Source organism: Doryrhamphus excisus, linkage group LG1, assembly GCF_037039965.1.
Source record: "Doryrhamphus excisus strain RoL-2023G ecotype Guam linkage group LG1, RoL_Dexc_Guam_v1.1, whole genome shotgun sequence".
Classification (NCBI taxonomy): Eukaryota; Metazoa; Chordata; class Actinopteri; order Syngnathiformes; family Syngnathidae; genus Doryrhamphus; species Doryrhamphus excisus.
Window position 1 is genome coordinate 7376581 of NC_136357.1, and position 21456 is coordinate 7398036.

General features: G+C 41.8%; 1 protein-coding gene across 3 annotated transcripts in view; it reads left to right on the forward strand.

Moving 5' to 3' along the window:
• syt7a (synaptotagmin VIIa) overlaps window positions 1-21456 on the forward strand; it is a 98797-nt gene that overhangs the window by 69379 nt on the left and 7962 nt on the right. For all 3 annotated transcript variants that reach the window (XM_058075952.2, XM_078789087.1, XM_078789081.1), the window contains 3 exons: window positions 3434-3565; window positions 18789-18891; window positions 20687-20954. In XM_058075952.2, coding sequence (XP_057931935.2) covers window positions 3434-3565; window positions 18789-18891; window positions 20687-20954 — 503 coding nt within the window. The remainder of the gene's footprint in view (window positions 1-3433; window positions 3566-18788; window positions 18892-20686; window positions 20955-21456) is intronic.

Below are 21456 nucleotides of genomic sequence, written 5' to 3' on the forward strand. Positions count from 1 at the left end.
CTTGCCTCTTTTTTTTTATGTGAGTTTTAAGCTTCTGCGGGCATACGTGAGCGACACAGCTGTACTAATGCCTCCAGCTCACTGAGCATTAGCATTGTAGCACATGCAAGCAGCAAGGTCATCGGGTGAACAGCCCATTATAGTCAACTGTAGCTCTCATCATTATGAATATGAGTGAGAGGTCATTGTTGTTGTCATTTCTCTGCAACAGCAACACCTCGCAGGATTGATGACAGAGCGCTGCCGTTCGAGATACTTAATCTCAAAGTGACAATTTTACAATCCCACTGAATCATTGCTGTGTGAAACTGTCAATGTCTTGTCGCAGATATCTAGTCTTTGAGCGGTTTTACCAAATTGATCTCCAGGGTTGCTTTTTGGCATGAAGTATGAATTTTTTGTTTGTGTGTTTGTTATTAATGTCTGTTCTGTTTCCACACTCCCTTCATTTCCCTTGGTTCACACAATATCGACTTTAAGTCTTTTACCAATATTCTATGCAGTGTAAATCCCTTATTAACATGTGATGAGAAAAGAGGGAACCAGTATATTTAAAAATTGGCAGAGAATAGACATTTTTTATTCGAAAAACCTCTCAAAAACAATGCTAACTGAGATTGCTAACAGCTAACCCTGTTTGGCACATATAGACAAACAACCATTCACACTCATATTCATACATTCATAGCTATGGACAATTTGGAGTCGCTAATTAACCTAGCAGGTTTTTGGAATGTGGGAGGAAACCGGAGTACCCAGAGAAAACCCCCACGCATACACGGGGAGAACATGCTAACTCCACACAGACATGGCCGAGGGTGGAATCGAACCCTGGTCTCCTAGCTGTGAGGTCTGCGTGCTAACCACTCGAGCTCCGTGCCGCCAAAAAGGGAACCAGTATATTTAAAAATTGGCAGAGAATAGACATTTTTTATTTCAATAACCTCTCAAAAACAATGCTAACTGAGATTGCTAACAGCTAACCCTGTTTGGTCAACAGAATGTGCTATATTAACCTATTCATTCATTCATTCATTCATTTTCAACCGCTTATCCTCACGAGGGTCGCGGGGGGTGCTGGAGCCTATCCCAGGTGTCTTCAGGCGAGGCGGGGTACACCCTGGACTGGTCAACAGCCAATCACAGGGCACATATAGACAAACAACCATTCACACTCACATTCATACCTATGGACAATTTGGAGTCGCCAATTAACCTAGCATGTTTTTGGAATGTGGGAGGAAACCGGAGTACCCGGAGAAAACCCACGCATGCACAGGGAGAACATGCAAACTCCACACAGACATGGCCGAGGGTGGAATTGAACCATGGTCTCCTAGCTGTGAGGTCTGCACACTAACCACTCTTCCACCGTGCAGCCCCCTTTACACTTGTATTACACAATATATTAAGTCCAGTCCAAACAGCAGCGGCGTCCTATGAAGCCTATAACGGCCTTCCAGAAGCTTATTTTTAAGGATATTTGCAAGTGAACGTGAAGGCCAAAAAATGTTTATTTGTTTCCTTTCCGCTGATCCCCCTGACATAAACACTGAAGTAAATGACCTTCTTAGTGGAGGTCATGACTTACATGAGGTAGTGGCAACTTACTTCAGAGATATGAACTATTTAAAGAAAACTAAATCATGAATATGACATTTAGCACATTGAAAAAATGTTTTACAGTGTGAAAAGTAAGATGAGGGTGCAGGAACACATCACTGCCAAACACCTCATGCACCCAACATGGCCAATGTCTAACTTCTCCTGAGTTAATATTGAATTAAGCCTCATTACCAGGATCTGGACTAATTGTTTCTATTTGAGTGACACCGTGTTGAGAGGTGCTCGCAGTGTGCCACCGTTTCTGGGTCACTGCTCTCTCACCCGCCATGCTGCACTTCTCACACTCGGGCTTTACTATTCAGGCACACTTCCCTCCACAAATCCCACAAATCCCTATCCCCTTCGTCTTAAAACCTCCCGCCTCCTCATCGCTCCCGACCGCCTGTCACACCCCCCCCCCCCCGATGCTTCTATAGCTTAAGCATATGACGTCGCTACTGTACCCCCGCTTAGAATATATGGTACTGTCAGGATGTAGAAATATATCCCCTTTTGCTTTGCAATTTTTATTCTTACATTCAATTCTGAGCTTTCCTTGCGGAATGATTAAGCTCTGTTTAATCATTTCTTGCTGTATTTATATTTTTGTACGTATAAGAGTAGTTCCCCACCTAATCTGTCATCCCAGTAGATTGTAAATGTGGGGTTATAATTTCATCCCATATTCTTTGGTGGCTTATTTCCCAAATATGAGAAGCTCTTGGTAACCTAATAACGTCCAACTAAGTACAACAAGAAACCTAAAACAACTTGAGGATTATTGGGCCGCATCCCATCAGTAGTATTGGCTTCCAACTTCCTTTCAAATGTAACCATCGGAGATTAGGGACAATCAGGATGGATTCCCACCTTTTCCCATATTGTTAGTGAAGGTAATTGGTCAAATCACATCACTCAATCAGAAAATGGAGAACAAATATTGGATAAATATGCCAATGATAGGTTAATATGGGCTGCATGGCAGTGGAGTTGTTAGCGCGCAGACCTCACAGCTGGGAGACCAGGGTTCAATTCCACCCTCTGTGTGGAGTTTGCATGTTCTCCCCGTGCATGTGTGGGTTTTCTCCGGGTACTCCGGTTTCCTCCCACATTCCAAAAACATGCTAGGTTAATTGCCGACTCCAAATTGTCCATAGGTATGAATGTGAGTGTGAATGGTTGTTTGTCTATATGTGCCCTGTGATTGGCTGGCGACCAGTCTAGGGTGTCCAGCTGGGATAGGCTCCAGCATTCTCTGTGACCCTTGTCAGGATAAGCGATACAGAAAATGTATGGATGGATGATGCCCCTCTGGGGATGGATGCCCTGTCATTGGCTGGCGACCAGTCCAGGGTGTACCCGCCTCTCGCTTGAAGATAGCTGGGATAGGCTCCAGCACGCCTGCAACCCGTGAGGATAAGCGGTATAGAAAATGGATGGATGATTAAATTATTGTTCATTGTTCCCCACAGTACAGCATTTTAATCCAGCATCAACTTTTTAGTTTGGAATTTGGTCTCATTTCAAGTTAGTTTTAAATATCCTTCTCTGGACAAAGCGTGACTGTTCTCTGGTGTTGTTTCTATTAATGAGCATTTTCTTTCTGATGGTTTCCTCTTCCTTCTCGTGAGATTCTGAAGTGTCCTATCATATTGTTGCTGTTTGTTCTCTATTTAAATGACCTCTAATTTATTTCTTTCTCTTTTTCCCCATCCGCACCGCTCCTTTTTTGTGCTCGATTTCTTTCCCCTTTGATTCTCTCCTTTCTGTTTCTCTTCCCATTTTTGTGTCTTTCTCTTAACTAAAACTTTGTTTTTTGGGGAGCCAGTGAAGGAAAGCTGGTGGTCCTGTCTTTGGCCATCGGTGTGGCCGAGCAAGACGACTTTGCCAATATCCCTGACCTGCAAGAAACAGCGCAGGCAGCCCCAGCAGCCAGTCAAGAGCCCCCCCTTGAGAAGAGGTACCAGATAATGTATGGGAGTGCTTGTGTGTGTGTGTGTGTGTGTTAGGGAGAGTGTTAAATGAAAAGATGGGATGGGTATGATATCGTAGAACAAGCTTAGGGAGGATTTTTGCAGCAAGTTCGAGAAAAGTCGTTTGCTTTAGCGGTGAGTCACAACACTTAAATGCTTTGTGATAAAGACTGTAGCTGAAATGACATAAAAAGAGTTAACGATAGATGACCACATGTAGGGAAAAAAATGTCTGCAATTTCGAAATAGCTAAAAAGGCTATTTGGATGTTAGCTATAAAAGCATTAATGAAATCATACATCACAGCATCGCAATCATTTGAACCCACTGGTGCGCTATGCGTCGTCCCCCACACACACACATTTTGCTAAATCAAATAAACTTGTGTTCTCAAGCTGTAGATCCTTTTTTATCTGGTGATGATAATCATCTAATCATCTCCTGTGCACCACAATGACATTCTTCTCCACTGTTTCCATCCCTTTTTTGTTTGTCATTTCACTCCTGCCATCTACCCACCTTAGTTATCCCATTCCCTTTGTATTTTCATGCTTTTATTATTCTGGTCTCTTCTACTCCTGTCTTTTTTTTTCTCCTCATGCTCATTAGCTGCCTTCAATCATCCTCTGCTGCTCAGAGAGTCCCGTCTCTGTAGCTCCACCAAGGGCCCACAGAGCCTTCTCATTATTCCACAACGTGTTCGTCGCTTACATAAATATACTGCTAAAAATAAACTTTTTTCCTCGCCTGCCACCTTACTCACTCGAAGCCAAAAAAAAAAAAATCCGCTCATTTATTAGGATCCATTACACTCATCTCCCAAAATAATTGGGTTTACATTCTGATGAGGAGTTTTGGGGGGTGTGAATTACAAATGACAACAGTGGTTCTTTCTTGTGAAACAAGCCAATCAAAGAGCACCGTGTTGGTGTTGTGCACGACAGTCATAGAATGCGGTGGTGCTTTGTACCACCTTGGAATTCTATTTTTATACAACGCTTGGCATTGGTGACACACTCGGTTTCCCCCTCCGAGGTCCTAATTTTATCTTCACTTCTCATTCTCCATATTTTGAAGTTGTAGGTTTAATGGAAATTCCATGCTTGTAATTGTTACATTACTGAGTCGTAGTGGACCTTGGATCACGTTTGGTCCTTTTGGATAGATGATTAATTATGGATATTGGGGAGAAAAAAAAGGACACAAAAACCGGACAGGAATATCATGTTGTTTTTTTTGTGTTCTCTGATATTAAATAATTTACATTCTGTAAAATAATTTTCAGTGGTACTGATGTGCTGTTGGCTGAATACACACACAACATCTGCTACAGAGGTAACATTGATGAAGTACAAGAAGTACACATGCATTAATTAGGATGGGAACACCTTGAATGCCTTTTGTTTTGTTTATAAGACACATCAGATTTTATCACCTTTTATGACCCTGCGTCTTAAAAGCATCGTAATCGAGAATCTTTAGAAACTGGAATCGAAACAAGGAAGAGAACCCAAATCTTTCAGATTTAGATGTTGTCCAACCTTAGTAATTATGCCTTATTATTACTTTTCACATCTACTATATTATGTACTAGGAGTATTAATGTGAATATAGGGGTGCTATTTCATGTCCTCAGGGCTCTAATAATGGTAAAAACCCATATTTAGAAGCTCATGAACAGGTTTTCTGGGCTCTAACTACAAAAATATTCAATTAACCAAGTGCGAAAGTCGCAAAATTATGACAAGCAACATTACTGAATTTAACAACTTAATACAACTTAACTTACTTAATACTTTACATCAGGAGATGGCAATCATAACTTTAATCTGCGCAGCATTTACAGCATATACTTCACAGATGCTTTGCTTAACCATGTTTAGGGTAGCAGGAGGGGGATGTGGCGGGTGGTCAAAACACCCCTAATTGTGAGGGGGGCGGGGGTTGCGTTTATGTAAAAAAAATTAAAAACCCACCCTAGCACGTCTATCCAGCAGCGATGTGACCACAACGACCGTGTTTGCTAACATGCTAACAAAGTAGCAAGGAGTGTACAAGTTTCCTATGGTGGCACAGAACCGGGGAAGTTTAATACAACCAACCTCGTTGCGCATATAAAGCGGCATCACACAGCAAAATCCCACAGAATGGCAAAAAAATATTAGCTGTGACAGAAAAGAGCAAGGCTCTCTCGGTGGTGGGTAATTGCGTCATTGAATCGTGCTCCACTATATTATGCCAAAGTGCCACTACCATGTGGATTAATCTACTGTATACGTATCTCATATGCATAATCAAGTAAATGGGTGACCTTTTCTCATTTTTCTACCTTTTGTTGCAGACTATTTTTACATGATGTATTTGAGTAATATGACTCCATCAAGCCGTTTCTAACATTATTAGATATTTAAGACTGCAATACAGGTATTGTATTAGAAGTGCAAAGGTTTCTTGTTTTAGTCACATTTTAGTCATTTCTATGCACGATAGTTTTAATCCAGATTTACTGTAATCACAGAAAACTAAAAAACGTTTTAGTCAGTTTTACTTACATTTTTTTTAAATTACAAAACAATTTATGTCAATAAATATTGAAATGCATGTTCTCCCCGTGCAAAACCAAGACGGGATACAGTTACTCTTTCTGTATACAAAGTACAACTGTAAAAGTCACAATCAAATGTAGTAAATGTATATCATACCTTAAAAAAAACATAATACCCACACAATAAGCTGAATTGTCATGCAACCACCAATGTGTGGTGAAACTTTCATGTGCAATGATTAAAAAAAAATACAATTTAAAGTATATAAAGTTGTAAATAACTACATAGAATTTTATGTAAATGCAGAAAATGCATGTTTGTTGACCCGTCCCAGTTTGTTCGATGGCGCTTGAAGCTAGTGCGTGTGCTAATAAACCACTATATTATATTTTTCCTGTTTTTCTTTCACCTCATATTTGGTCCCAAATGCTGATACTATGTGGGAATGCATAAAAGTAAGTTTTGATAATGTGCATATTTGTTGGTGCGCAACCTCAAGTTAACTCCGCTATGCGCGATTTGCTTATGCTAGCACTCTGGACCGAAAAGTGTTTGAGGACCACTGAGATAGACCACCCAACTAATATTTCCGTCCAGTCTAATCTTGTCAAGAAAAAATCACACACGAATCGTCATGTATTAGTCATCAAAGAGCCATGTTTACGTACCTTGTTGGGTTAATTCTAGTATGAAAGTGTCCTTTGTGGAAGAAAACATCTTTTATGAACATCAAAAACTACCTCAGTTGCCCAGGATGAAATTCAGCGAATTCAAAGAAATTCAGAGAATTACCCCTTTCGACCGTTTCCTGCATATTATGTCTGGCTTGTCCAGTTTTTGTGCTCACCTGGAAACCTCATTTAATGGCTTGTGAAATTCACTAATAGGCTCAACAACAGGCGGGTGCTGCAAGGCTGCTCGGTCCAGCGCACAGCCACAACTGCTCACCTCGATTAGCTGTGATTGAGTTCACTGTGTTATTTTTGTAGATTAACCTAAGGTTCATGTAATTTCTTGGAAATATAATAAAAAAAAGGTAAAGTAGTATTTAGCTATAATGAAAGACTTGAAAGACTTAACCTTTTTGCTGAGCACCTGTCCATCCCCCACCAGCGCTGTTAACTAATTCCACTTGAGCCACCTATTGTTTTGTATGTCTGTTGACAAATTACAAGCTAAAGTAGTTGTCACTAACCTTTTTGAGCCCAAGATCCCTGGTCTTGGGGAATTTTTTTTTACAATACCGCGGTGTGAAATAGTGTTATCTAATTTTTTTGCCAGTTTGTCACAATGAAATGTATCAGATTAGCAAACGTGTTTATTTTTAAGTTAGTCAATGACAAAACAACCGAACAGAAAATGCAGTTTTTAACTTTTTATTATTAAAATTGGCACGACGCTGTTTGCAAAAGTGATTGACCCCCATTAAAACACAACTTAACTTATATTAATTGATATCTATCAGTCTGTAAAAGGTCATGAAGTCATTTCTAAAGTTTTGGGACTGCAGCATACCGCAGTGAGAGCCTTTATACAGAAATGGTGACAACATGGAACAGTGGTAAACCTTCCCAGGAGTAACTGGCCAATCAAAATGATCCCAACTGCACAGTAATGACTCAGCCAAGAGGTCACAAAAGACCCCACAACAACATCCAAAGAACTGCAGGCCTCACATGTCTCAGTCAAGGTCAGTGTTCATGAATCCACCATAAAAAAGGACACTGGGCAAAAACAGCTTGCATAGTAGAGCTCTATGACAAAAACCACTGCTGACCAAAAAGAACAAAAAGAAGTTTTGTCTGAGTTTTGCCAGAAAACATCTTGACGATCCTCAAGACCTTTGAGAAGATACTCTGTTGTCTAAAGAGACAAAAGTTGAACTTTTTGGAAGGTGTGTGTCCCATTACATCTGGTGTAAAAGTAACACCACATCATACCAACAGTAAAATATGGTGGTGGTAGTGTGATGGTCTGGGGCTGGTTGGCTGCCTCAGGACCTGGAAGAGTGGAAAATGGAACCATGAATTCTGCTCCCTCACGTTAAATCCTGAAGGAGAATGTCCGGCCATCTGTTGGTGACTTTAAGCTGAAACCAACTTTGGTTCTGCAGCAGGACAATGACCCAAAAAGAAGAAGAAGCAAAAGAAAAACAAAACAACCGAGACCAAGTCCTGACCTGGATCCTATTGAGATGCTGTGGTATGACCTTCAAAAGGCATTTCATGTTGGAAAACCCTAAAATGTGACTGAATTACAACAATTCTGCAAAGATGAGTGGGGCAGAATTTCTCCACAGCGCTGTAAGAAAGTAAGAGAGTGCAAGTTATTGCAAATGCTTGATTGCAGTTGTTGCTGCTATGGGGTCAATCACTTGTTCACACAGGATTTTTTTTCCCCCCATAATAAGTGTAATTTTAAAACAGAATTTTGTGTTCAGTTGTGTTATGATTGACTAATATTTTAATGTGTTTGATTTTTCGGCAATGAAACAATCATATTTCTCATTGAGTATTGTTGAATTTTAAAATGCACACAGTGAAGTAAAATTAGCAGTGTGCTACAGTGATGCCCTCCTTGTCCATAAAACTACTTTGACAGAGTAGTTAGTGAGGAACACAATGCTCACCGATAACTGCCACGTCAAATCTAATAACATAGTGACCTGCAAGGATGCAATGTCAGAGGAACCATTTAAAATGTCTACTGAAATTTTCCTACAGTTTATTATCATCTGGAAGCAGCCTCACGCCTCATGCTTTTATTCATTTCACCTTCATAACATCCTGTGTATGGAGATCAAACATTCTCTTCACGTGTCCATCTCTTATCCATATACACTTAACAGTATAACATACAGTAAAGTCTCGTTATATCGATATCGGTTATAACGAATTACTACTTATTACGATACTATTTTCATTTCCTGGCAAATTTCTAGTCTTTTATGATATAATTAGTTCCGTTAGTACGATACCCGGTTATTATGATAATCCGGTTACTACGATGCCCTTTTCATCTCCCGCCAGCCAATTTGGTCTGCTTATATCGATACAAAAGCAGCTTAAATCAATCTTTGCTTAAGGATTTCAATACCAAAAAAGAACACGGCGAACAGCTTTGTTTTTCACACTTCCACCACCAGAGCACAGCACACACACCGATTCCCGCACTTCCTGGTTCACAGGTCATGCTCAACCCGCCCCACATAGCTGGCCAAACACATGCCTGCAACAGAAGAACCAACTGCGTTTGTGGTTTCTCTCGTGTGTATAGATTCTATACAGGCATGTGTTTGGCCAGCTATGTGGGACGGGTTGAGCATGACCTGTGAACCAGGAAGTGCGGGAATCGGTGTGTGTGCTGTGCTCTGGTGGTGGAAGTGTGAAAAATAAAGTTGACTGGAAGCAGCCGTTCGCCGTGTTCTTTTTTGGTATTGAAATCCTTAAGCAAAGATTGATTTAAGCTGCTCGACATTGTTCTATACTATAGAACAATGTCAAGTGCATTATTGCCCACTTTTAATGCAGTTCGGCGCAGGATCGGATATATGGATAGTTCGGTTATATCGGTATTTTTTCCGACTCCCAAGAATATCGATATAACGAGACTTTACTGTACTTAACAGTATAATATACTTAACAGGATTACAGTATTGAAACACACTCTTCACCTCATAAATTTGGGATGACAAGAACAAAGTACATATTTGATTACCTTTCCAACCCAATTGTATCCACATAAGACACCACCTCCATATGACCAGCACTGATCATTTAATTCAGTTTCAGATTCAAATGTACTTACTAATTGATCTGTATTTGATCTCAAGATGGATTTTTTTTCCTCGACACTCTTGACCTTGCGTCGTGATTAAGTGTTCATGTATGTGAAGTATCAAAGGGTCAGATACCATATGGGCCTTCTACTTGCCCTTCAGCAGTGGGCTAATGCTTAATTGTTCCTTTGCTGAGCTTGAAAACGAGCCGAACAAACACAGCATCATCCCCACTGGCCATAAGAAGGCCATATACGCAGCTTTATTCATTAGGCACTGTCACTGACCTTGTGTATGTGCGATCACACGATAAAAAACGCCATAAAAGCTTTCCACATGACCATGAATTTATGAGATGGAGCTCTGGTAGATAAACAGTTTGAAGTTAGCATGCTTGAGATACACAAGGGGCATTGGAATATAGGTTGCACGTAGGAGAAGGGGAGGAATGGTTGTGGGACAAACATTCACTGTGTAACACATTCGGAGATGGCGTCCGTTTATTTATAACACTAGAAAGCACTAGGGCACTCGAAATAAAATGCAATATGAAATATTAATTATTAATGTCGTTTTGTGAGTATTCAGGCCGTTAATCTTCTTATATTAGAATATTATCTGGAGGAATAAACACTCTGAGGCATCAATCGACTGCATTGAAACACTTTTAAAGTCATTTAAGTCACCACAAAACACACACTATGAAGCTATGGTAACCATATATGTCAAAGTTGTGCAATGTTGAGCGTTGCTAAATGAAAAGTCTAGTAGGGGATAGTTTTTATAATAATCAGTACAAAAAAGCAAGTGTTGCTTTTAGCAGTCATAATCTTTTGGGAACTCCGAATAACGCCGCATGATAATTTACACTGGCTGGGATCACTTCATATTTCAGCGGAAATAAAATAATATGATGTTAAACGCCCCCTTTCACGTGGAGATGCAAAGTCAAAATCCGAAAAGTTAATAATAATTCATTCATTCATTTTGTACCGCTTATCCTCGCAACGGTCGCGGGGAGTGCTGGAGCCTATCCCAGCTGTCTTTTGGGGCAAGAGGCGGGGTACACCCTGGACTGGTCACCAGCCAATCACAGGGCACATATAGACAAACAACCATTCACACTCACATTCATACCTAGAATGTTAACCTAGAATGTTTTTGGAATGTGGGAGGAAACCGGAGTACCCGGAGAAAACCCACGCATGCACGGGGAGAACATGCAAAGTTTTTTAGATAATATAAGAGTTACAATAATTGTTACTTACTGAACTAGTGCAGTTTTTTCCTTGTTTTGCCCTTTATTTCCCCTTCCAGTCCTCGTGAAAAGACTCTATTTGTTACTTTTGAGACTGAAGAATTAGACCCACCTCTAAAAAACGGTTTTATGGGTGGTTTTCGTGTGTCTTGCAGAATCTTACTGGTGCAGAGCAGGTATATGCCTGCTGTATGCTCTTTCCACATACCCCAGCATACGCCCCTTTTCGTGCAGACAGGTTGAGTCAGATTACAACATCTTTTATTGCTCAGATTGGGGCCAAGTGCACTGAGATGCGTTCGTCCCAGGCATCCATAGGCTACGGATTTCAGGAAGCTTAATTAGAATGTTAGAGTGGCTTGTTAATGCCTCATTGGTCCTCACTCACACAATTCTGTTCCGATTCAGTGAACCTATACAGTACACGCTCCTTCAGTGTTGCTATAAAGAGAAGCCCCGTTCCCCAAGAGCTTTGAATCTAGATCTCCGTGTGAGCAGCAACCCGGCCACCCAATGAAGACAGAGGCTCACAACAGAGGAGGCGGGATGTATACTTGTGCCACATTAACATTCAATCCACTTGCCTGTGGCCTTTCAATTATTCATCCATGGATGTTGCATCATTTTGTGTTAGCCAGTAGAGTTGGTGCTTGTTTTAGAATACATGTGGGAGATATTAATAGATAGATGCAAATTTCCTAGCTTGAAAGATGGCGTGCACTCTCATGCGGGAGTGTCTGTCCATATAGCCAAGTGGGCTATAATATTGCTTCATATTTTATGAGATGATTGCGATGCTTATTTAGTGGCTGCGTGTGAAAGGCAAAATCAGACATGGAGGTTATGACCTTCAGCTTAAAAGTATTAAAAAATATAATTGTATTTAATACCCATCCATTTTCTGCTTATCCTCATGAGGGTCGCAGGCATGCTGGAGCCTATCCCAGCTGTTTCCGCCCCCTTTCAGATGAAGACGTAAAGTCGAAATTCGAAAAGTTAATAATAATAATTAATTCATTCATTCATTCATTCATTCATTTCTACTACTTATCCTCACGAGGGTTGCAGGCATGCTGGAGCCTATCCCAGCTGTTTTCGCCCTCTTTCAGATGAAGACGTAAAGTCAAAATCTGAAAAGTTAATAATAATAATTCATTCATTCATTCATTCATTTCTACTACTTATCTTCACGAGGGTCGCGGGCATGCTGGAGCCTATCCCAGCTGTTTTTGCCCTTTTTTAGATGAAGACGTAAAGTCGAAATCTGAAAAGTTAATAATAATAATTAATTCATTAATTCATTAATTTCTACTACTTATCCTCATGAGGGTCGCGGGCATGCTGGAGCCTATCCCAGCTGTTTCCGCCCCCTTTCAGATGAAGACGTAAAGTCGAAATTCGAAAAGTTAATAATAATAATTAATTAATTCATTCATTCATTCATTCATTTCTACTACTTATCCTCACGAGGGTTGCAGGCATGCTGGAGCCTATCCCAGCTGTTTTCGCCCTCTTTCAGATGAAGACGTAAAGTCAAAATCTGAAAAGTTAATAATAATAATTCATTCATTCATTCATTCATTTCTACTACTTATCTTCACGAGGGTCGCGGGCATGCTGGAGCCTATCCCAGCTGTTTTTGCCCTTTTTTAGATGAAGACGTAAAGTCGAAATCTGAAAAGTTAATAATAATAATTAATTCATTAATTCATTAATTTCTACTACTTATCCTCATGAGGGTCGCGGGCATGCTGGAGCCTATCGCAGCTGTTTTCGCCCTCTTTCAGATGAAGACGTAAAGTCAAAATCTGAAAAGTTAATAATAATAATTCATTCATTCATTCATTAATTTCTACTACTTATCCTCACGAGGGTCGCGGGCATGCTGGAGCCTATCCCAGCTGTTTTCACCCCCTTTCAGATGAAGACGTAAAGTCGAAATCCGAAAAGTTAATAATAATTCATTCATTCATTCATTTCTACTACTTATCCTCACGGGGGTCGCGGGCATGCTGGAGCCTATCCCAGCCCCCTTTCACATAAAGATGTAAAGTCGAAATCCGAAAAGTTAATAATAATAATTGCCCTGGTCCTCCTCTAGGTACGCCCACTCTGTTGTGATTGGTCACACTACCATGCGCTCCCAAGGACTTCTGGATATGTAGCTAAACTTCATTCATTTTCAATCACTTATCTCCACGAGGGTTGCAGGGGGGTGCTGGAGCCTATCCCAGCTGTCTTGGGGCGAAAGGCGGGGTACACCCTGGACTGGTCGCCAGCCAATCACAGGGCACATATAGACAAACAACCATCCACACTCACATTCATACCTATGGACAATTTGGAGTCGCCAATTAACCTAGCATGTTTTTGGAATGTGGGAGGAAACCGTATCTATTTAACACCAAAGCGTTATTTCATCCAGTGGTGGGTCATTATCAGGATGATACATTGGGTATTTTCATCCCAGTGGTCCCAAATCGTGTGACCTGCCTGTTTGCTTGAACATCAGCGTGAATTAATTAGGCTTTGCTCTGCTACTCCGACACGATATCCCTCCTGTGGCATGGAGCTTTGGGGCCTAACTAATCTGTCGCCTCTTTAGAGGGTCTAGTGAAGGTAGCCTCTGAGGAATCCCCTCGCCATGTCCACCGTGCATCTTAGAGGAATGTGCATTATAATTACTGGCTAAGTAAAGTAGGATCACAAAAGTATGGGTTGTAGGGTGGGGGTTGTATTCTTCCATCCATCCATCCATCTATTCATACTGTGTGTCAAGCGAGGAGTGGGGTAAAGTCCATCTTCCAATATAGAACAAATGGAGAGTGTACTCTGTGTCCTCTGCACATCCATGCATTATGTGGGGCCTGACAGCAGCACTGGAGGCAGCAGGTACACGCTGGTACACATGTGCTCCTCAAATAAATGGAAGGAGAGATGAGCTATTAAGGGTTTTAAGATGGGATTCAACTGCATCCTGCTCTCGGAACAGGTGGCTCATTTGCTGCTGCTTACACCTCAGAGTCACCCCCCCTCCCCCCCTCCCCATTTGAATCTGCATTCAGAACATTCGGTGGCTTCGTGATTGTAATTTTAATAGACTTTTTATTAAAAAACATGTTGTGATCAGTCTATGTTTGAGAAATCCCTACAAGAATAAAACATTCATTCATTCATTCATTCATTTTCTACCGCTTTTTCCTCACAAGGGTCGCGGGGGTGCTGGAGCCTATCCCAGCTGTCTTCGGGCGAGAGGCGGGGTACATCCTGAACTAGTCGCCAGCCAATCACAGGGCACATATAGACAAACAACCATTCACACTCACATTCATACCTATGGACAATTTGGAGTCGCCACTCGGTCGCTGTGCAGCCCAGTTACTATTCATTCATTCATTCATTTTCTACCGCTTTTCCTCACGAGGGTCACGGGGGTGCTGGAGCCTATCCCAGCTGTCTTCGGGCGAGAAACGGGGTACACCCTGAACTAGTCGCCAGCCAATCACAGGGCACATATAGACAAACAACCATTCACACTCACATTCATACCTATGGACAATTTGGAGTCGCCAATTAACCTAGCATGTTTTTGGAATGTGGGAGGAAACCGGAGTACCCGGAGAAAACCCACGCATGCACGGGGAGAACATGCAAACTCCACACAGAGATGGCCGAGGGTGGAAGAATAAAACTGGTGATTTTAATGGAGCTCTTTGGCTTCAAATGGAAAATTACAGAGCATATTGGGATGCAATAAAGAGGTGTGGCTCTGTAACATTATCGATTGGCTGGACAATTAGCTTCGGACAACCTAATCATATTTGCCATAGCGACAGGAGTGAAATCGACAAGAGCGATTTTTTGAAACAGCTTTTAGGACCTTCAAAATGATTAGTAACTCCTTCCCCGTGTTTTCCAGTCTGGTGCTTTGTGGCTGAGGCAAAGACACTGAAGGCAACACGACATTTACTGCCTCTTCTCTTCTTTCAGCAAATGTTGCTATTTAAGTCACGTTTCCAGCCGCAACATGCAGGGAGCAATTAGTTAACAGTGAAAGCGTCACAGTTTTGGTTAGGGGGGGTGGAGTGAAGGGTTGGGGAGGGGGTCAAACAGCAGGGATGACTGACTGAACGTTCATGTGTTTCATGTGAATGAGTTATGTAAGCATTTCTGTGACTGTGTGTGTGTGTGTGTGTGTGTGTGTGTGTGATCCTAGGGAGCGTACACTTGGCCTCTAAAGAAGCATAGATGAGTTGGGGGCGGCTATGAGATAGAAATACATCATCCCATGGTCTCAGGCATGTTTGAGTGTGTCTTGTTTGCAGGGGTTGGGGTGGTGGGTGGGGGGAAAAGGGCTTTCTTTCTCGCGTCTCTCTCCAGCCTTGAAGTGGAGTGTCTTTCCCCCTCTCAAATCCCCCCCCACCCCTCTCTTCGAGCTGCTGCCCCTCGGTCAGGTAACAAAACAGGATAGTATCACAGGACGGTGAAACCCACAGTGGCCCCGCCTGCCTCCATATGTGTGTTCATGTCAATGTGTGCGTCTGCGAGGCTCTCACCCGTACCTGTCATATATCCTAAACTCTCATGTTCTCATTGTGTTTGCCTGTTTGTTACACCTCTTTTAACACACCTGCCCTCGCACCCACTCCCTCACATACCCTAAATCCCAATATGTATGATCTATGTTTCTAAAAAGCCGTTGCTATGCCAACAGCCCACTTTCTGAGCTGCAGAAGAATCTGATATGAATTCAAGTCAGCTCTGCCTCCTACTGGATACTGTAGGCAAATGCAGGCTTCAAGAACTTCTAGTCAAGATTGCAATAGCACCAAAATGTTTTTTTTTTTTAGATAAACATGAAACCAATCCAGCGGCACGGAGGTCTAGTGGTTAGCGCGCAGACCTCACAGCTAGGAGACCAGGGTTCAATTCCACCCTTGGCCATCTCTGTGTGGAGTTTGCATGTTCTCCCCGTGCATATGTGGGTTTTCTCCGGGTACTCCGGTTTCCTCCCACATTCCAAAAACATGCTAGGTTAATTGGCGACTCCAAATTGTCCATAGGTATGAATGTGAGTGTGAATGGTTGTTTGTCTATATGTGCCCTGTGATTGGCTGGCAATCAGTCCAGGGTGTACCCCGCCTCTGGCCCAAAGACAGCTGGGATAGGCTCCAGCAGCCCCCGCGACCCTTGTGAGGAAAAGCGGTAGAAAATGAATGAATGAATGAATGAATGAATGAAACCAATCCACATTCATGGATTCATGGAGGGATTAAAGTATCTTCTGGTGCAAATGTGCCGCTTTGTTAAAAGAATCAGAAGACATCCCAGCAGCGGAGGACCACATGAGGTGCAATAGAGCAGTCCTGGTAGGAAAGCCATTCCAATGGCTGCAGGAGCTCTTACCTGAGAATGCAATGAACCCCTGAGTGAAGCATGAAGGAGAATGAATAATTAAAGATGTTCACTCCCCCCCCCCCATCGATACTTGGGAGTTGGAGGAGGAGGGAGGTCCCTTGAAGTTGAAGTTACACCTTATGTTTCAGAGCTCCTTTGAACAGTTTGTTTTAAATCTTGAGCCGCCTTGCCTGCAGTTTAAAAGACAAAAAGAGGCCCCTGAAAATGGAACACTAATTGATGACGTCCCTCCTCCCCCCCACATTTTACTCCCAAATTCCTTTGCTGGTCGAAGTGATTGTGATTGTTTGCTTGTCCCGTTTGCTCGCTTTTTCTGTCTGTCTTTTTGTCAGTATATTCCCCACAGTTCTGTCCATGTCCTCAGCAAAAAAATAAAATAATAATGTACTCATCTCAAAATTTGGCATTCCAAAAATCCATGAAACATCAATAGAAAAAAAAACGTGACAGAAGCTGGCCAGACAGACAGACTTGTTTATGGGCTCCTTGTTTCCTGCCTGTCCAAGGCATTGCCCTGTCACTCTTTGAGTGACACCTACTTGCATATGTCTTATATATGCACATGTAGCCAATGCCCGTTTGTGCTTTGGCCCTTGTGATCCCAGTCCTCACTTTTAGAGTGTTGCCAAATGTTTGGGAAATCAGGTTTAGATTGTAAAGTTGGCATTACTTCATCTCAAGCAACACCCTCTTTTGTAACACTCTAAATGTGCAATCGTCATGTTCTTTCCAAAGTATGTCTCATTTTGTTTTTAGTATAACTACAATTCATCTCCCTTTTATACGATCCCATTATAATTTATGTTGATCTATTTTTTGCTGGTAATCAATTATATTTTCTTTTCTTCACGGTTCTCTTCTCTCTTTGTCTACTGTTAGACTGTGTGTTCAGAACTCTTTATTTTTATATCTTCTTCTTTGATACTTATCAGACTGACCAAACTAAGCCTCTCTTGTGTTTCCAGGCTTTCCTTCCTTCCTTATTTCCTTCCTTCATTCCCTATCTTTTTCTTGCAGCTCTCTTTTTTTTCTATCTAATGTGCTGTTGTTTGTAACAATCTCTTTCACTCTTTTGGTTTTGTTTTTTTTTTTCTTGTGACCTCAGTGTTCATGCTATTAATACTTGTTATCTCTTCTATACAGATAAATGGTTCCTTGCTTGCTTTCCTCTTTCTTACATTACTTGTTGGACCTTCTATCGTATTAGTAATCTTTATGATTTCTGTCAAGTTTGTGTCTGTAACATTCAGCATCTTCTTGGTTGATTTCACTCTTGTCATTTTTCTCTGTGCTTTTTCTATTCTCTATTGCTCATTTACTGCCTAACAGTGTTTTGATGTTCAACCTGTCCGTGTATGGAGTATTTCTAATGTGTCATATTGCACTGGCCAGGACTTTTGGATTGTCTTATTCTATTACATGCTTTATTTCATCCCATATATTCATTTTATTGTCTTTTTCTACTTTCATTCAGTACGCATTGTTTTATTTGAACATTGACGTATTTCTGACACAATGTTTAGCCCGCATTATTCTCAAAAATTCTCATGTGAAGGAACAAAACTTTAACGATTTTGTTCATGTTTTTGTTCATGGTGATGCAAACTCTTAGTAGATTAATTAGACACTACACAAAATGTCCACTGTCCTGTTCAATGTCTCGTTTTGTATGTGTTGCTATACATGTTTGTCCATTGTGTTCTTTGTAATGTCTTGTTGCCTTTATGTAATATATATGTATATATATATGTGGGTGTCTTGTCAGTGTCCACCCAGGGAATTCATGGTTGGCTAATGAATTTAAATATAGTGGTTCTGTTTTATGTTACTGGAGGTGAATTTCTTGTAGAGACATGGATGTTTGCCACACTGGACATATTTACATACATTTCAGATTCCAAGTTCCATCAGACACAACCCCCTGCATCAAATATCCTTAGTTCTAGCACCTGCTGTTTATCTGTGGATTTCTTGGCAGATCTGATTTGGCTCTGCTCGTACAAAGCTTAGAGAAAGCACAGCCACCTTTTTTTGAAATGGCATCTATCTACAGTAAAAGCAAACTTGGACTCAGTTGGATGTTCCTGATAGGCAGTTTTCATGTGCCAAACAGGTGGAGGTTGGACTCCCCCCGTGTGCTCAGACATTCTGTCTTTCTGGAGACGAGGTTGTGTCTTGTTCTTTTGGTCAATGTGTGTTTGTGCTTCCAGGGGCAACAAGCCAGCCAACAGCCCCAAAGGCCAACCCCCTGATGCTGACGGCCACTCCTCCGTTGCTGACCTGGCCAACTCTCTAACTGGAGACATGGTGATGGTAAGCGCAACGCTCACGGCACACAAAGAACATTGTTACGGTCTACTCATCCAAATAAAGCCCTTTGTATGGTCTTACAGCAGCAGCTTGCTGATATAGTCGTGTACCTTTAGGCTCTCAGAAGGTTTACATGCTCGAGTTGGATAATAAGCCTTTTTGAGTAAATTAGAGTCAATTGAATAGTAACTGAGGGCGGGGCGGCGGTCGAGTGGTTAGCGTGCAGACCTCACAGCTAGGAGCCGAGGGTTCAATTCCACCCTCGGCCATCTCTGTGTGGATTTTGCATGTTCTCCCCGTGAATGCGTGGGTTTTCTCCGGGTACTCCAGTTTCCTCCCACATTCCAAAAACATGCTAGGTTAATTGGTGATTCCAAATTGTCCATAGGTATGAATGTGAGTGTGAATGGTTGTTTGTCTATATGTGCCCTGTGATTGGCTGGCGACCAGTCCAGGGTGTACCCCTGCCTCTCGCCCAAAGAGAGCTGGGATAGGCTCCAGCAATCCTGCAACCTTTGTGAGGATAAGCGGTAGAAAATGAATGAATCTAATAGTGTATCACTATTAGATATAAAACCACGATCGACTGTCGGTCTGTTCAGTGTCAAGGGAAATCTCAATGTTAGATTATACTTTACCATATAGAGTGGAACCTCAGTTTTTGTTATTAATCCATTCCAACAGGAATCAGGAATCACATTCTAACTACTTTCTACCAACTACTTGCTACTTTCTTTGTCATTTTGGGTGGTTATTGTGCGGCCGAAAATGCACACAAAACACGCAGTGCGCTTGAATGCATAATCAGTGCAGAGTAATAGACATGATTAAATGATTCGCTGGCCGGAATCTGTCTATAGTGCCCCAACTGTAAAAGAACTGTTCTTTACAGAGACTTGAGTCACCAATGTGGGGATGCTTTGTTTGGCACTAGAAGCAATAGAAGAAGGATGAAATATATTTTTAACAATAATTTTATCCAAAAACAGAATCCTACGAAAACCGAAGCCCCACTCTAGTTGCTTACATGGAGTTATGAGTCAAATCTATTACCAAGTATGTTGTCAGGAAAGGTCTGATGTTCCATTTAGATAAGATACGTCAATAAAAGCTGGTTACATTTAAAGGAAGCGCCTGGTATCAGATTGAAAAGTCACTTATTTGTCTGGACTGAATTACAGTAGAGGCATCCTAGCTTTTCTGTAGAAAAAAGCCATTAGCGAAGGCATGGCCTCAACAAAGACTCCGCTCTGATATTTGCGAGTGAAGGAAAGTAGAAAATTGATGTATAACGGCACTAAAATTGAAGCCACCGAAAGAAAAGAAGTGACCATAAAGAATGCTAAAATTGTTAAACGGCAACCTTGAGCAGGGCCACCCTCTTCCGTTGTCTTTGTGCAGCCAATGAAATTCACTGTTTCTCTTTGCTCTCTCTTCCAATCTACTGCATTCTATCAGATAGTAGCCTTTTAGTACACAGCAGCGATAAAGCAGTCTGTGAAAGAGAATGGTTGTCCAGAAGCTCCCCTATCTTTAATCTGAGCACCTCCTGTCCCTTAAGAACATTAGTAAGGAAATTAAACTATGTCAGTCCGCTTAATGTCACACCAATCCCTGACTTTGAGCTGCTGATTTAGTGCAACGTGAGACAACTGCAGCTAAATCCTCCTCCTTGCACACTTTGTGCAGGTCAGGCATACACATACTTACACCACTGAGCGTTTGCCCTGTGCCTGAACTTTTCTGCTGCTGTAGCATGTCTTCGTTTTTCATTTCACTCCGCTCCTTGTCCCTGTAGTTGTCTCCAGGTTCAGAGGATGACGACGGAGAGGGGCCTATCAGTGAGAAGCTGGGCCGCATCCAGTTCAGCATAGGCTACAGCTTCCAGAACACAACCCTTACGGTGAAAGTTCTCAGGGGCCAGGAATTACCAGCCAAGGACTTCTCTGGTACCTCAGATCCCTTTGTTAAAATATACCTGCTGCCTGATAAGAAGCACAAACTGGAGACCAAGGTCAAGAGGAAGAACCTCAACCCCCACTGGAATGAAACCTTCTTGTTTGAAGGTTTGTGTCATTTTTGTATATAGTAGTATAAAGGAGTATAGATCCATTTGATCAAGAGTGGCTTGTCAAGTAGGATGACAAACAAGCTTAATTAAATACATTGGGGGTGCTGGAGTCTATCCCAACTGTCTTCGGGCTGGACTGGTGGCCAGCCAATCACAAGGCACATATAGACAAACAACCATTCATACTCACATTCATACCTATGGACAATTTGGAGTCGCCAATTAACCTAGCATGTTTTTGGAATGTGGGAGGAAACCGGAGTACCCGGAGAAAACCCACACACGCACGGGGAGAACATGCAAACTCCACACAGAGATGGCCGAGGGTGGTAATCAAATACATATTTGATCAAAATTGTGGTATCTAAGTTAGCAATAGGATGCAAATAGTGGTTTGTATGGAAAAAGACCTGTCACTATGCTGTTTCCATGGCAACTTGATGCAGACGGCATGCTACATCATTCATCAGGGAGAAGACACATGGAAATTCACACAC